This window comes from Lampetra fluviatilis, chromosome 34 (genome assembly GCF_964198595.1).
Source record: "Lampetra fluviatilis chromosome 34, kcLamFluv1.1, whole genome shotgun sequence".
NCBI classification, from domain to species: Eukaryota; Metazoa; Chordata; class Hyperoartia; order Petromyzontiformes; family Petromyzontidae; genus Lampetra; species Lampetra fluviatilis.
This window is the reverse complement of record NC_136308.1, coordinates 6630067-6644309: the sequence shown is the minus strand read 5'-3', so window position 1 is coordinate 6644309 and position 14243 is coordinate 6630067. Positions and strand designations below refer to the sequence as shown.

General features: G+C 47.8%; 1 protein-coding gene across 1 annotated transcript in view; it reads right to left on the bottom strand.

Annotated features, from left to right (window-relative positions):
- Nucleotides 1–14243, bottom strand: part of LOC144944329 (voltage-dependent calcium channel subunit alpha-2/delta-3-like) — a 125886-nt gene that overhangs the window by 47283 nt on the left and 64360 nt on the right. Inside the window, exons 18-27 of the mRNA XM_078872408.1 lie at nucleotides 13980–14066; nucleotides 11608–11679; nucleotides 11416–11477; nucleotides 11238–11305; nucleotides 9249–9294; nucleotides 7119–7216; nucleotides 6623–6716; nucleotides 3252–3347; nucleotides 2612–2730; nucleotides 1603–1686 (exon numbers count right to left, since the gene is read on the bottom strand). Coding sequence (XP_078728534.1) covers nucleotides 1603–1686; nucleotides 2612–2730; nucleotides 3252–3347; nucleotides 6623–6716; nucleotides 7119–7216; nucleotides 9249–9294; nucleotides 11238–11305; nucleotides 11416–11477; nucleotides 11608–11679; nucleotides 13980–14066 — 826 coding nt within the window. The remainder of the gene's footprint in view (nucleotides 1–1602; nucleotides 1687–2611; nucleotides 2731–3251; nucleotides 3348–6622; nucleotides 6717–7118; nucleotides 7217–9248; nucleotides 9295–11237; nucleotides 11306–11415; nucleotides 11478–11607; nucleotides 11680–13979; nucleotides 14067–14243) is intronic.

Here is a 14243-nt window from a genome sequence, read left to right as displayed (position 1 = left end):
TGTGTCAAGTGATTTTTTATTTTACTTTTATTAATTTTAATTTTTTACCTACGTGACTTTACCGAAAAAAACCTAAGAATATGAATCCTTGCAGTCACGAAAGCTTCAAATCTAGAATTGATACAATCAGCTCGTGCACGGGAAAGGTGGCTGCATCGCAAGATCACGAGACAAGGCAGCAGCTTGGGAAGGCCTTTGTCGAGCAGTGGATAGAACGTGGCTGGTGATGATGATGATGGTGATGATGATGATGGTGATGATGATGATGGGACTCTTTTATTTTCAACCCACTGGCAGTGAATAGAGCTTGTACTCATTTACTGAATATTGTTCACTGATTGAGGTAACGTTTGTTTCACTAATAGCTCAAGAGCGCATGACGCATCCAAGAGTCGCATCCATTACTTGACAAGGCGACTTCCCAAAATTGGTGTTATTTTTCCTTAAGTGAGCATAGCTGACCTTGCGTAGATTATTACAAAAAGTGGATGGATGTTTTAGTGCCTTTTCCTTTGTAAACGGCATACAGAATAAGCAAAATTGTTTAGAATAAAGTAAGCTACATATTTTATATTCAGTTTACCTAAATCGTATTGCTAAGCCATTCACAGAGTGTCTTCCATGCAACAGCAAAGTATATTTTGGATGCTACGTACTTATCCGCCGATGCTTTTGCTAAGACTCTCCCTTCGTTACGGATAACCCTGAGAAGCATAACCCTCACCGTCCCCAATAAATACCGCGTTTCCTTTAATCACGGCTCGCGTCTGCTCGGGCGAGCGAGGCTGTCCGTGCGGGGAAGTTTCGCCGTCTGAATGACCGTGGCGATAGTGGTCCTCACCCAGAATGCAACCGCGGAATGTCTAATGACTCGGTGCTTAATTCGCGCATACCCAACGAGGAGGAGGCGCCGTCACAGCGACACGCCACTCCACTATCGCCCGGCCCGATCACCTCGATGTAAATGTACAGGTGTTGCTCTACACGTGCGTCAACCATACGAAGGAGAGCAAGGTCGCCTGGAACGAAACCTCCACTAGTGGCCGTTGGCAAGTACCCACGTGACCTCGACCACGTGGCCGTTGGCATGTACCCACGTGACCTCGACCGCTTGTCCGTTGGCATGTACCCACGTGACCTCGACCACGTGGCCGTTGGCATGTACCCACGCGACCTCGACCACGTGGCCGTTGGCAAGTACCCACGTGACCTCGACCGCGTGGCCGTTGGCAAGTACCCACGTGCCCTCGACCACGTGGCCGTTGGCAAGTACCCACGTGACCTCGACCACGTGGCCGTTGGCAAGTACCCACGTGCCCTCGACCACGTGGCCGTTGGCAAGTACCCACGTGACCTCGACCACGTGGCCGTTGGCAAGTACCCACGTGACCTCGACCACGTGGCCGTTGGCAAGTACCCACGTGACCTTGACCGCGTGGCCGTTGGCAAGTACCCACGTGACCTCGACCACGTGGCCGTTGGCAAGTACCCACGTGACCTCGACCACATGGCCGTTGGCAAGTACCCACGTGACCTCGACCACGTGGCCGTTGGCAAGTACCCACGTGACCTCGACCGCGTCCTCTCCCAGGAAGCACTCACCGGCGGCCACGGCTGTCCTCACGTCCTCGGTGACCGTGATGACGACGCTTGCTGTCACCACCATTTTTTTGTTGCGTTTCGCCCCTGCGGTGACAAACGCGGGGAAGGTTGGGTGGGCGGAGGGACATCAGCAGCAAGGCACGGCATCCCGCGGGCCACGCACCCCAGAGGGCAACACCTGTGCTGTTGTAGGTTCTGCCCACGTTGACTGTAGTCACGACGATAGCCCGGATCACAACACTCACCGCAAATCCGACGCTCTCCATGTCTGTGGCTATAATCGCTTATTCATACGCTGTTCATGCCCCTAATTCTAACTCTATCCTTAAATCCTAGCGCGATCCATAATCTTGACATTTATCGTACCGCCGGCTCTATCCCGATCATGAACACTAAGCCACAGGCCAGGACATTCTTACATTTGTAAAAGATGAAGCAATATTCTGGTTGTGTTTGTCATGGGCACCGTTACCCCAAATACGTAATGTCAATTATTTGTTGCATTCAATTGGAAATGTAATATCATGGGCATCTAAAACGGGCCACCGCCTTCACAATCGTACGCACACCATTTACATTTTCACGCAGAACTTTACCAGGCGCGGTGCTCAAGCCATCAAGGTCAGACTGGCTGGATGTCTGTTTGTGCGAGCGTGTAGCGCAATCAACCGTAATCAGGTCAACTGATTCTCAAAGAAATCGGTTGATTGCTCGCCCTGTTAAATCAATCGTGCGAATGCCCAGTTGGGTTGATGGAAGGTCACCCATTTGCTTCTCTTGCCCACTTTATTCGGGAATGTCCTTCCCCCCAGCCACGTATGTCACTGTCTCCCTGCTCCAGTTCAAGTCCAGGTTCAAGGCCTTCCGTATTTCCTCTGCCGATGACCGATTGTCTATCATCTATAAAATCAACATATGTCCACTGTAGGTTCTCGCTAACAGCTCTTGCCCTGACAGCTTGTTAGAGGCTACACGACTTATCATTGTCTGTGTGTGTGTGCGCGCTAACCTGCTTGGTACGGCACGGTGTAGATGATCGTGCCCGGCGGTTGCTCAGCGGCGCGGCGGTACCAGATGGGGAAGTGGTCCATCGTGAAGACGCTTTCCTGGTCCTTGGTCAGGAAATCTCTGCCGGCGCACACGCTCAACGCAGCCTCGTTAGTTCACGCTCGTGACGTTGCCACACGGCACCGTGGTGACATCGGTAACTGGGGACATATGGAACCCCACCCATCCCTCCCTCACAAACGTTTATATGGGGAGAAAAAGCCATGCGCTGTGTCCTCTAAACCCCTTGTTGGCCTCCATAGCCGCTTGCCTGACAGTTGAAAGGGTGCTGCTATGTACCCACACCAACATTTACGATCTCGCCACCGCAACCACTACAATCACCATCACCCTGAACACCATCACAACTAGCTCAATAAACCAGTTGTAGGCGCAGCAGAGAGGAACTAACGACCTCCCATTGGGGGCTTTTAAAGCACCCCTTGGTTACTTGAACAGAGGACACATGGCAGAGCGGAGACTAACGTGAGAGGGGGATCAGTAGACTGGGGGTGAGTCTATGGACGACCTTGGATGCCCTTGATCGCACGACCAAAGCCACTGCGGTAACTGTTCAAAGCCACGCGCACGAAGCTTCTTACTTGTCAGAGAGTTTCTCCTTGCCGATGTAGAAGCTGGTTCTGGTCAGTCCAGCCCGTGTCCCCAGGAAAGCCATTTCAATGCCCTTTTCAACGTTCCTGCAGTCAACCCAAGATCGTAAGAGCCATATGGTCACGACAGATTGGCTTTGTGATATTTCTTGTAAACCTTAGCCCCTCCGTTCCCCGTTCCCCCGCTCCCAAACACAATGCTGTCCCAATGCTACTATCAAGTGTGTATGTTTTCCACGTTTGCAAAAAATTACACTCGAATAGGTACCGTAACACTCGGCACGACTGAAAAACAATCTTGAGACTCGGCGAGGTGTTTCCGGGTAAACAAACATAAGTAACGGGATTCCATACTCTTTGGTTATTTCGGTAAAGTCACGTAGATGAAACATAAAAAAATATATAAAATGAAAATAACTAAATTAAATCACGACGTTTCGGAGGCAACACAAGCTTCTGTCATCAGGTGGAACAGCCACAGCAAAATTACTGTCGTGAGTGATATTACTGTAGTGAGTAGTAATTTTGATGTGGCTGTTCCACCTGATGACGGAAGCTTGTGTTGCCTCCGAAACGTCGTGATCTAATTTAGTTATTTTCATTTCATTCATTTATTTCTTTTTCTTTTTTCTTTTTCACTTTTGTGACTTTACCGAAAGAACCAAACAGTATGGATACTTGCAGTCACGAAAATTTCAAATCTAGAATTAACGGTATTCCATAGCAATGTCGTGCGACGAATAATACATTTGGATCTCTTGCAGCAAAGTGCGATCCTCATTGTCACATACAATGTCCGAAAGAAGCAAATATCACAAAATATATTTCTGAGATTATTTGAGTGACCTTTGATCCGCCGCACTGCGGCGCAACACTTTCCCACCTGTCCCCGCTACGGTGTAGTCCCTGTCACGCGGCGGCCAGAAGCAACGTTTAATTCTCGCCGCTGGCTTTTAGCCACATTAAGTACAGGACCAAATATGCGTGAGCGAACGAACAAAAATTTGCGCAGTCATTGCTGACTGAGACCATCAACCCCACGACACTTGAGAGCTGCCCGGACCCGAACCCCGGCTCTCAGCGGTGCCAGGTCAGCGCTGTGACCTCTCAGTCAACAGGCCACCTTTGTTTGGTATTTGTTTAAGTCGCAAAGCGATATTGCTCGTGTGCTCCACGCAGCAGCCTGCCTTCAATAAAGAGTCGTCTGCTCAAAGGGGCGTGACAATGAAAGCATCCTCCACCGCCATCCCTCCATGATTACAATTCCTCCTAAAACGCTGCCCTGTGTGAAAAATAAGAATACTTTTACCCTTTCTGGCAATAAAACAGGTGTTACGTTATATTCTTGGTTATTTCGGTAAAGTCACGTAGAAGGGAAATAACAAAATAATATAAATATAAAACAAAACTAATTCTCACGACGTTTCGACTGCAACACAAGCAATCACCATCAGGTGTGACATCCACAGAAAGAAAATTAAATCTAAATTTAGGTGTTACATTGTTCAAACACCGAATAATAAACGTGCTCTGATAATGATATATGGCATTGTCTTTGAAACTGATTGGTCTACACCAGACATAGCAGCCTTCTTTATAACAGTACAAAGACAATGAACCATCAGAGCATTTATAGCTCGGGGTGAGTAGCTATGTCATGGGACCTTTTTGCCAGTATCAAAGTGTGAAATATATGAATAGGTTTCGCCTGTTCGCCTTTCTGGCGTTCTCTGCTCTGACACTGGCGAGACTAGGCCCTAAGGAAGGCTGTCTCTGGTGTAGGACAATCAGTTTCAAAGACAACGCCATTTATGATCAGAACACGTGTGTTTGCATGTTCACCACAAGTACGTGTGGTTAATGCAGACTTGATTCCTGACAAAAAGTATAATCTACGTGGTGTGTGAACATCTTAATACCTTTGATTTAAAGCTTTCGTGACTGCAGGGATTCATATTCTTGGTTCTTTCGGTAAAGTCACGTAGAAGGGAAACAATAAAATATAAAAAAATATTGTTTTATATTTTTATTATTTTATTGTTTCCCGTCTACGTGACTTTACCGAAAGAACCAAGAATATCTTAATACCTGTTTATTGCCAGAAAGGGTAAAAGCTATTATTATTATTATTTGACGTACTTTGATGCTAGAAAAAAGGTCCCATGATAACGCTGCCCTGGTCTGCAAACCGGTTGGAACATGGCTACGAATAATGACAAATAATGGTTGACAACATTGAGCGGATGCAAAGATTGAGAAAAGTAAGTGGGCCTGGGCTAGGGACACGTTAGCTAGAAGGCACGTTGACCAGTGGGCGAGTGTGTAACGCCAGGGTGGCAAGCTTAAGGAGGGATCGTGTCTGAGAAGACGTCCAGTTCAAGTTGGCAGCTTATTTTGTTTAGCCACGCGGTGAGAACTCGAGAGACAATGATAAGGCTCATTGGCAAGAGTGACCTGGGGCATTGATCTGCCCAGTAGGGGGCGATGATTGCTTTGTAGAATCTCGATTAAGTGATTTGTGAGCAATTTCCGATTTTGGGAAATTGGATCCTGACTTGGGCACGCAATGGCCTCCTCTTGCGAATGGCGTCAGGGGATGTTTACCAGCAGTCAGCGCGTATCATTGTTATTATTGTCGTGGTTATCACGCACGCAGTCATAATTGGGGCAGCCTCTGGATTCGAACCGCGAACCTCTCTACAGCAAGCGGCGGACGCGCTGCCACTGGGCAGTGCCACCATCCCATCAACCGTGGAAGGTGGACCGATAAACTCAGCTCGAGCGATTGTGCGAGGTGGAATGTTACATCGCAGGATCGAGAGAGATGGCGATGACTTGGGGAGACCTTCATCCAGCAGTGGATCGAACACGTACGATGTATACTCTTTGTTTTTTTTGGTAAAGTCACGTAGGTAAAAAAGAAAATAAAAATAAATTAAATCACGACGTTTCGGAGGCAACACAAGCTTCCGTCTTCAGGTGGCACCGTCACAGCAAAATGACGGTGACTTGACCGAAAAAACCAAAGAGTATGGACCCCTGCAGTCACGAAAACTTCAAATCTAGAATGTACGATGTATGTTGAACTTCTTTCGCACAGTACGTAGCCAACCGCGGTAATCAGAGGTGCGGGGGAAGGACAACAAACTAAACACAAACGGCAGTTCTAAAGAAAGTAGTTCTCAATCTAGATGATGATTTAAAAGCGTGTAGCTCCGGTGGCTTCCTAATATCGGAAGGGAAGAGCGTTTCAGACGGCCGCAGAAGCGCATCTGAAAGCGCGCGATGCGGTGACCGCCGTCTTTTTATTCGATGATCAGCCGCTTGGGTTGGCCCTGATGACGACGACGACGAAAACTCACTCTGACTTGTTCATCACGAGGCTCGTCCAGTAGGCTTCGAGCGGGGCCGTCACGACCGCGTCAAACAACACCTCCTGGAGGAGCTCATCGTCACCTGCGACCACAACGCCGAGAGGGGACCCGGTTCAGCGCGCGTCAGGGACAGGTGACTCGTCCTGTTTAACTGCCCCAACCCCCCTGCTCACCGATGCCCCCCACACCCCCATCGCCTGCATTGTGGTGCCTCGCTGAACACGAAATGGCGAGCGTGCATTGAGCGCGTGTGCTGCTGGGAATAAACTTCCTGACAAAACATTTTTTTGTCATTTATTGGCACCGTTTTCTTAACGTGACACATCGTACTAATTGGCTGTGTAGGGTGGTGGTGGGTGAACGACACATTTATATATTTACGCGATCTAACCCAAAAAAACATTTACGATGGAGAACATTGGTCGCGAAACCGCAAAAGAAATAAAAACAGGTTTAGGTAACGGTACTCAATGAAAGGGCTTACATTGTAGATCAGGTTCAATTCCCAGCAGATATCTCCTGACGGCCTCCAACTGCGTGAGCTTGCGATGGTCCGGGTCAATGTCCACGTTGCAGTAGATCCTGCGGGAGACGAGAAGTGGCGTGACACGACAGGGTGGGAACGGAGCACATTGCGTGCCAGGCGAGGGAGATAACATCTCGCCACCACGGCACCCCTTCTAACATTTAAACTGCGTCTCAAGGCGCCCTGCTGCAAAGGGAACACCCGCTGGCAGCTGTCTCTGCGTGGCACCAGGTGAACGTAGCGCCCAGCCACAGCCAGCCATAGGCACGAGTCTGCCTCTAGCGAGCCATGTTGCTAGGTGGCATCCCAATGAAGTAATTTGGGGGCAAATTATATTGCGTTTGGATGCCGGCACACGTAGCCATAGGATCCTGTGTGTCCACTGTGAAGCGGGTGGTGCATATTTAGTGTTTGATAGCGCCAATAACCAGGTCGGCCGCTGGGCTCGAACATTTCTTTAGAATTGTTTTTTGTGGTTAGTTTGTTGTCCTTTCCCCGCGCCTACGATTAGCACGGTTGGCTACGTACGGTGCGAAAGAAGTTCAACATGTGACTGGCTGTGGTTAGGCTGTCAAAAATAACAGCAGCAGGGTGGCTGGGTGGCTCAGCTTAATCGCTTTGTTGCAGGTTGCATGGGTCACACTCAGAAGGTTGCGTGTATCAATCCTGGTCGGTTATATATCAACCTCCAGCACGTCATCGTGCCAAGAGTAATTGAGCCAGACGTGCTGAGATCCTGGGTTATATTTTAAGGCAGCCACGTGAACTGGATTCCCAAGTGGAGTATATATGCTGAACTTATTTCGCGCCGTACGTAGCAAACCGTGCTAATCGGAGGGGCAGCGGCAGAGGTCGCAACCGGGTACCCGATACCCGTACCCTACCCGATACCCGGCTACCCGTACCCGGCCGGGTACGGGTACGGGTAGCCGTTTGCGACCCTGGTGCGGCCGGGTACGGGTAGGCCGTGAGTCACTGGTGAGTCACCGTTTGTCACTCATTTGCGACCCTGGTGCAGCCGGGTACGGGTAAGGAATCAAAACCCGTTTGCGACCTCTGGGCAGCGGAAGGACAACAAAATAAACATAAAAAACAATTCTAAAGGAATTCGTTTTCAATCTAGAGTAGGGTTCATTGTCTCAGCCCAGTCACCAATGACCGCACCAAAACAATTTAAAATCAAATGTGTTTTTTTTAATTCTTAATTTGGCAAGTTTCAGCACGAAAAACAATTTCCGTTAATTGCCATGCGAATAGCACTCGTTGCAGGGCACGTGAGAAGATGCACCACCTCATGTGGATAAGGGACGATTGAAGAGACTTCAGAAATAGTTCTGGGACATCAACTTCCGAAGGCCCTTCACTGACAAAAGGTGATATGCACTACTTTCTTTCTGTGACAGATCTAAGATCAGATGACTTCATCCCATGACGAGGTACAAATAGCACAATGCAAATATAATTATAAGAGCAGAAGAGCAACATGCCTCCATTATATTTCCCAACACTGCAGTGCTGTTCATAATCATGGTTTCTGGGGTTAGATCGCTTAAGCAGAAATGTGTCGCAACCCTCCACCACCCGACACGGCCAATCAGTAAAAAATGTGTCACGTTGACAAAACGCCAGTTAGGTATTTCTTCAGCCCGCCGGTGTGTTTGAAGAGTGAATCCACAACATTTAGAATGATGACGTCATCCTGCATTATTTAAGACCGGAAGCAGGTGGATGGCTTCACTATTCTGGCAAATCGCCCGAAAATGCTGGATGTAATATACCAGCGAAACGTCGTACAACTCAAATTCTAAATGTTGTGGATTCACTCTTCAAACACCCCGGTGGGCTGAAGAAATAACTAATTGGCGTTTTGTCAACGTGACACATTTTTTACTGATTGGCCGTGTCGGGTGGTGGAGGGTTGCGACGCATTTATACTTGCGCGATCTAACCCAAAATAAAACATTATTACGAATAATATTGGTCGCGAAAGCCTACCTGTTAAACTGACTGCGGTGCTGGTTGGCTGGAACTTACATGAGCACATTTTTTACCCCCTAAATAAACAAACCATGTACCATTGGCTCTTACCAGTCACTGGCAATGTTGAGGTCAGGGTGCAGTAGATCATGTAAGCCTGTGAAAGGAACGGTACAAACATGTTGTGTCACGTGTCATGTCTAATTTCCGACGATAGACACAAAATGAGACTTGGCAGGTAGGTTTTCGCCAGCCAATATTACGACTCGTAATTGATTGCGAGTTTAGTTACAGGAGGATCCGTGCCATTACGAACCCTCCACACGGTCCAGTCAGTCATCGTAACAATCCATGAAGTCACATTCGGACTCAATGAATTGTTCCTCTGACCCTCTGGATCTTGCTCTGATGGTGCCTGACGTCGTTTCAAGCGAAACGTTGAATCTCATTGGCACAATTTAATTAGTTTGGCTGTGTTGGGTGGTGGAGGGTTCTTAATGACATGGACATGGTCAGATCATTACGTGGCCAAGTAAAATAATTTATAGTAAATGAAAGGAACATATATTGCAGTTACATAGTCATGTTTCAGAGGCGTATTTGTATTTAACGTGCACACATGTCAGTGTATTGTAATGTATGAATGAAATGTCACTTACGTGTTGTTTTTGTAAGCATCGTAAAGTTAGTAGCTTAATATACACATTCCAATTATGTATTTACTGGGGCATATAGAGTATTCATGGGTCCACGCTATTTTAACTGATACGATGTTCATCATCATCATCATCCATGATATATCTGTCCAGCAGTATAAATGGTCATCATCATGTTGATATATTCTGAGTCACGTAAGTCACGTAAGTAAAAAATTAAAATTAATAAAAGTAAAATAAAAAATAAAATAAAATAAAAATCACGACGTTTCGGAGGCAACACAAGCTTCCGTCTTCAGGTGGAACCGTCACAGCACGATAGCTGTATCAAGTGAGAGAAATTCCAAGAACACAGTATTTGTATATATACTGGTTGAGGGTGGGAGGAGCCAAGGTAGGCCCTGAATATTATTTTTGTGAGGTTCGGTGCGGCTGAAGCACGCTGGAATGAGCCGCACCGAACTTCACAAAAATATTCAGGGCCTACCTTGGCTCCTCCCACCCTCAACCAGTATATATACAAATACTGTGTTATTGGAATTTCTCTCACTTGATACAGCTATCGTGCTGTGACGGTTCCACCTGAAGACGGAAGCTTGTGTTGCCTCCGAAACGTCGTGATTTTTATTTTATTTTTCATTTTACTTTTATTAATTTAATTTTTTTACCTACGTGACTTTGCCGAAAAAACCTAAGAATATGAATCCTTGCAGTCACGAAAGCTTCAAATCTAGAATCATGTTGATATGTTTTACATCGGGCTTGGATTGTGAGAGCTTGGGATTTGCTCCCTTAATTTCCACTGAGTCGGTGCATTTTTGTAGTCGACCTTGGAGTATGCATCATGGTATTTGATATTCATTCGTATTTTTTTCCAGGAAACCGATTGATAACATAGCCTCCAATCAGAGCCGGCCCAGCCACTAAGCGACCCTTGCAATTGCAAAGGGCCCCGTGGCCAGCAGAGGGCCCCCTAGAGTCACTGCTAGCTAGTGGGTGAAAAAAATCATACATCAAAGGGGCCTCCAACCAAATTTTGCTTAGGGCCCCCAAAGGTCTAGGGCCGGTTCTGCCTCCAATCACAGTCAGATTAATTGTCCACCAAGATCATTGGGAACGAAATAATAACAATAGTGGCCTACCAACCACGTGAGCAAAGCAGGATTAGCCAAGGTACTTTTATTAAAATTTCTACCATCGCTACGAGTAAAGCGTTCGCATTACTCTTCTGTGGTACTTTTTGCTCAAGTGAAACTGACGACATCGCTGCTCAACAGAACCACAAATCCATTGACTTTGAAGGCTAACGGCTCGGTCGCTGTCGATGATAACGATGACGATGTGCGCGCACGTGCGCGTGCGTGTGCTCGTGCGCGCGCGTGTATCCCCGTTTCGCGGCCGTGGAAAATCGGCGAGAGCCGGTCCTCGTGTTGCGGTCATTCACCCTCCTCCTTGGACACGTTCCCCATCAGCACGTACTCTCCGTGGCCACGCGACAGGACAACTCCTAAACTGAACGAGACACGGGCGATTATTCCGCGTGGCCTTCCGACGCCGGCGGCGCGTTCACGCGGAACAGGACGACGCGACGGAGCCGCGGGGAACAGCTGGCAACCACCGACCTGAAGGGCGTGTCCTTGAGCGCCGTGAAGAAGTAGTCGTTGGTCAGCATGAGAACGCGTCTCTGAGCGCCACGAGGGTTGGAGGGGAAGAGGGAACGCACCTGACATCCGGTCACCAATTCCGGGCTGTGATTTCAAAGGCGAACGGCCACAGAATGCACCGACGTTTGCGGCTGATTCGACGGGTCTTACCCCCTCGTCCACGGAGTTTTTCACTTCCATCGAGAAGGTGCCCGTCTGTCTGTTAACCATCGCAGTCCGCAGCTGGGAGGAGAGGCGGTCGCAGACGTGCCATGCGGATGAAAACAGACGGCGGAGAGACGACCGAGTCAACGTGATTTCAGTGAACAAGATTGAGGTGTACCGCGGAGAACAGATGGGCGAGCGGCGAGGCAGTGCCATTCCCTCGAGCGCAGTCGTTTCGTTTAAACGAAAGATAGTCGAAGAAAGTCGATCATCATGAATCACAATTCAATAGCGATGTTCACGTAAACATCTCAGGTGCCACGGCAAGGGGTCAAGAAGCACAACAACCCAGGTATACGCATTTCTTTTTTTTAAATAAACATCATCATCATCATCAGCCATGATCAGTCCACTGCTAGATTAAGGCCTCCCCAAGTCGTGATCTCACAATACATCTATTTCATCGTTTCATCTCCTCCGTGGACGTCATCTTAGACCAATTCCGTTCCTCGGCTGCCACGCCATCCGAATACTACGGTAACGTTCAGTCAGCTTACAATAATAACAATATTCATAAATACTTAGCGAAAACATAACTTGATATCAGGTTAAGCCTTACCACATGACTGATTTGATCACGGACATGTGCGACTACGTGCAAGTTAACATTTTCATCAAACAGCAATGAGAGAGGTAATTCAGGAAATCACAACTCGGGATGTGACTGTGAATTGCTGTTTGGTCAAACCGTTCCACAAGAGGGCACTATACATTAGCCCAGCTCTTTGAGTTCAAACATCGTGTGCACGTACTAAACTATATATATATTTTTTTAATTTGACCAACTGAGGCCCACTATACAGCTCTTTGTCAGAAGCGACCTGGCCACAAATGATAGCTCAACGAAGTGGCTTATCGTGTGGACATTTAAAGCAGCCAAATACTCTAAACGCATGTTTCTAAATGTGGAGGGAGAAACCAGAGGACCCAGAGAAAAATCCACGTGACCACGGGGAGAACATACAAATTGAAAATATACAGGCTTCAGGGTTGGGCTCGAACCCCCCCAATTGTCAATCCACTGCTGGATGAGGGCCTCCCCACTCGGAGGTGGCTGTGTGGCTCAGTAGGGCAATGCTGTTAGAGCACTCTGAGAATCTGAGTTGAGATCTGGGCAAACTGTATGTGATGAAACTGGGTTGCAAGCTGATGACTGCATAAAAATACATTGAAATATGGTTTTGTAATTAATTTGGTTAAATTCCAGCTCAGTGAATCAAAATGTTTGGTTTCATTGGCATTTGACGAACACTCGAGTGTGCATACGATGCAATACATGGGAACCTCAAAATTAGTTCCATGACAACAATATTTCGGAGTCATTCTCTGCCACCAGGTGGTGCAATGGTAACTGCAAGTGTTCCACATGTGCGTGTGTTGATACGATCACGTGATGCCGATAACAACATCGGAAAATGAAGACATTTGAAAAAGGTGCTGCCCTTCATGTGGATTTTGCAGTGACAGCTCGTGGCTCCGGGTCTAAGAGGACGCCAAGTCCCCCGCGGGGTTTCCAGTCTCAGGTGATATCGCGTGCAGGTAGCCAATCGGTAATTGGGACAGAGGGACCACGTGGTGATCATTTAAAGCACCGGTGCTGGGCTCCCACAAGAGCAGTTCTCCTTGGAAACTGCATGGGCTGCGTGCGCCTGTTTGGCCAAGAAAGCAGGGATGATGAGTTCTAGATTTGAAGCTTTCGTGACTGCAAGGATTCATATTCTTAGGTTTTTTCGGTAAAGTCACGTAGATAAAAAATTTAAATTAATAAAGGGAAAATAAAAATAAAATAAAAATCACGACGTTTCGGAGGCAACAGCTATCGTGCTGTGACGGTTCCACCTGAAGACGGAGGCTTGTGTTGCCTCCGAAACGTCGTGTTTTTTATTTAATTTTTATTTTACTTTTATTCATTTTAAATTTTTACCTACGTGACTTTACCGAAACAACCTAAGAATAGGGATGATGAAGCCACTGACAGCGCATTCACGTTTCTCAGTGGGTCGCTGTGTGAGTCTACATAGCTCTAGGTTAAGCCTATGGATCTCAATGGAAGTCGCTCGCTTTCTACATCACTCTGTGTGTCTCTTATATCTCTGTATGAGTCTGTGGGACTCGTCGCAAGAAACCACTGTCGGCACATTCTAGTTTCTCAATTAGGTCCACCTGCACGTGTTATGAATCTGAGACTGGAAAAGCCGAGGCGGACTTGGTCTCAGCTTCAACCTGAACGTGCAGCACGTGTTGGCACTGCCCGATTGAGAGGGAGGCGCTCCCCCCAAACATTTGCGGCGACGAACGCGACGGGCGCAGCACCTCACCACTTCGTCCACGTCCTCCCACTCCACCTCGGAGAGATCCACGCTGTTGTAGTTCGGCTTTGGCTTCATCTTCTTGCCCTCTTTGTACTGTGGAGAGGGAACGTCACCCCCGCGGAGGAGTTACCAGAGCCACCGGAGGGTGCGGCCACGTGGCCACCGCTCCCCTACGTCTCATTCGCTCTCTGCCGTGGCCACGCGGCCAATTTAGGAAGAAGCCACGAGGGGCAGGAATTTGCAACGTGCGTCGCATTCCCAACAGAGAGC